Source organism: Limulus polyphemus, unplaced genomic scaffold, assembly GCF_000517525.1.
Source record: "Limulus polyphemus unplaced genomic scaffold, Limulus_polyphemus-2.1.2 Scaffold7822, whole genome shotgun sequence".
NCBI lineage: Eukaryota > Metazoa > Arthropoda > Merostomata > Xiphosura > Limulidae > Limulus > Limulus polyphemus.
Window position 1 is genome coordinate 17,496 of NW_013673432.1, and position 2,356 is coordinate 19,851.

A 2,356-nucleotide genomic window follows, 5' to 3' on the forward strand; every position below is an offset into this window, starting at 1 on the left:
TATGACAATAATTTATTACAAAAGCGTAGAATAATATTAGTTAGGTCAATAAAACCAGTCAACAAGCCAACAATACGGCAAGACGCCAAACTATGACAATAATTTATTACAAATATTGACTGGGTTTATTGACCTAACTAATATTATTCTACGCTAACCAACAATACGGCAAGACGCTAAACTATAACAACAATCAACTACAAATGTTGACTGGTTCTGTTGACCTAACTAATATTATTAGTAGGGTTTCATTAACATATGATAATTACCTGGATTGTCTGCTGCTTCCACTGGCCCAGGTAGAATTACTACTCGACCTTAACCTCGACTTTACTCCAGTTAATTCTGGCAAATCTAATAAATTCATCTTGACATCTGAAGACCTGTTAATGAAGGAGACAAAATTGTTTTTGTTTTTTATTACGTACTTTACATTCGCTGTCGAACCGGTTGTTTGTTTATTGTCTACTCCCTAAAGAAAGAACACTTTACATTCGCTGCCGAACCGGTTGTTCGTTTATTGTCTACTCCCTAAAGAAAGAACACTTTACATTCGCTGCCGACCGGTTGTTTGTTTATTGTCTACTCCCTAAAGAAAGAACACTTTACATTCGCTGTCGAACCGGTTGTTTGTTTATTGTCTACTCCCTAAAGAAAGAACACTTTACATTCGCTGTCGGACCGGTTGTTTGTTTATTGTCTACTCCCCAAAGAAAGAAGATTCGGTCATTCGTTTTTCTCCAATATTTCCAGTCGTTACGTGTGCTCCTCGCTTCACGTGAGGTGTTTGTTCGGTTATAATTAAAAAAACAACAACAACATATTTAACACTTAACAACCAGCTGGCCGAAACGATAAGCTAGCACGTGCTATTATTACTTCATATTTGTTGGAATTATGGCAGGTACACTGGAAGAGAGAGAAAATAGCAAATAATGTTTAGGGTACTGTTAAACATAACATATATATATCGTTCCATACAAACCTCACTGTTAGTCCTACATGTTTCTGAACACGAACATTTCTAGGCTAGATGAACTGTAGACGCGTTGTGACTCGACTTATTTCCGAAAAGGTTTCTACGTATCAACAAATCGTTGCTAAGCAACAAGAATTAAGCAAGGCCCACAACGACATAAAGAAAGGTAGTGTTTGAGTGTACTTAAGTTCACGTTTGTGACATGTAGCAGAACACTTGCACACGGATTTCCACCCTATTTAATTAGAAATTTAAAATGTTACTCAACAGATGGCAGCACATTTCACTAAATTTATATTTTTTATCGATCATGTACTCGCCAGTACTAATTAGTAGTTGTTAGATAACTTACAGATTTGGTCCGCAATTATTTTTTGCCGAGAGCCAGTTAATTGTAATAACCGGAAAACAACTAGCTGTGAGAGACAATATTTTGTGATACCGGTGGATAACTTTGTTTGATAATTAAAACAAGTTGACACTCTGGTAGGGAAATGAAACTTTACCTATAGTTAGCTTTTTACATATTTTTGTAGCTTTGTTCATTCGTTTTCTGGTTCTTTTAAATTATGTGGTGAAAAAAAAATTAATGTTCAGTCCACGTAACAATCATAAATTATTTAATTTCCTTGTTTAACATTATTACAACCTTGAACACTGTTGTAACCTGTTGTAGGCCTACGTTTACACCCATACTAATTACACTATGTGTAAGGTGCACAAAAAATAATTTACTTGTATAGCAAGCAGTGAAAATAACTCTCTTTTTTCTCAACTGACTTCACTACTGCTACTAACTCCCTGTTTCACTGGAAGTGGTAGAGCAAAATTTGACGACAAATTAGAACTTTTTCGTAATGCACCCTCTAGCTAACAAATACATTACAACGTTAAAAATACAGGGTGTTCAAAATTATTTTTCCTATTTTAAAATTAAATAATTAACTAACTGACCGATATTCGATTTCAGTCTACGTTTGCTGCAACATGTTCACAGTTAAAGTGGCGATGTTATCCTGGTCTTTAGTTTGACATAGGCGTGCGATATACGATATCCCCAACATACCCCCATACTTCTTTCCTGTACTGGCGTCTGTAATCACGCAGCACCACAGTCACCGACTTTGTTTCTACAAGCCAAACGTTGCATCGAGCCTTTTCCTGCACGGTTGCCATTTTACAGAATAACACTACACACTGTAGTGATAAAATAAACAAAAACTGTTTCAGTTTGGCTACAAGATGTTGAAAACTCCATGTTTCTATTTCGTGAGTTATTTAATTATTAAATTTTAAATTAGGAAATATATTTTGGGTCATCCTGTATATAGCTCTCAACAATATTCAATAAATGAATACGAACAACATCTACGTATT

General features: G+C 35.2%; 1 protein-coding gene across 1 annotated transcript in view; it reads right to left on the reverse strand.

The window, feature by feature from the left end:
* The window catches only part of LOC111089911 (WD repeat-containing protein on Y chromosome-like), a gene marked incomplete at its 3' end in the record, with an annotated part of 19,256 nt that extends 17,101 nt beyond the window's left edge, over positions 1–2,155 (reverse strand). The window contains exons 1-2 of the mRNA XM_022403169.1: positions 2,046–2,155; positions 270–383 (exon numbers count right to left, since the gene is read on the reverse strand). Of these exons, the coding sequence (XP_022258877.1) occupies positions 270–383; positions 2,046–2,155 (224 nt within the window). The remainder of the gene's footprint in view (positions 1–269; positions 384–2,045) is intronic.
* Positions 2,156–2,356: the final 201 nt, after the last annotated feature.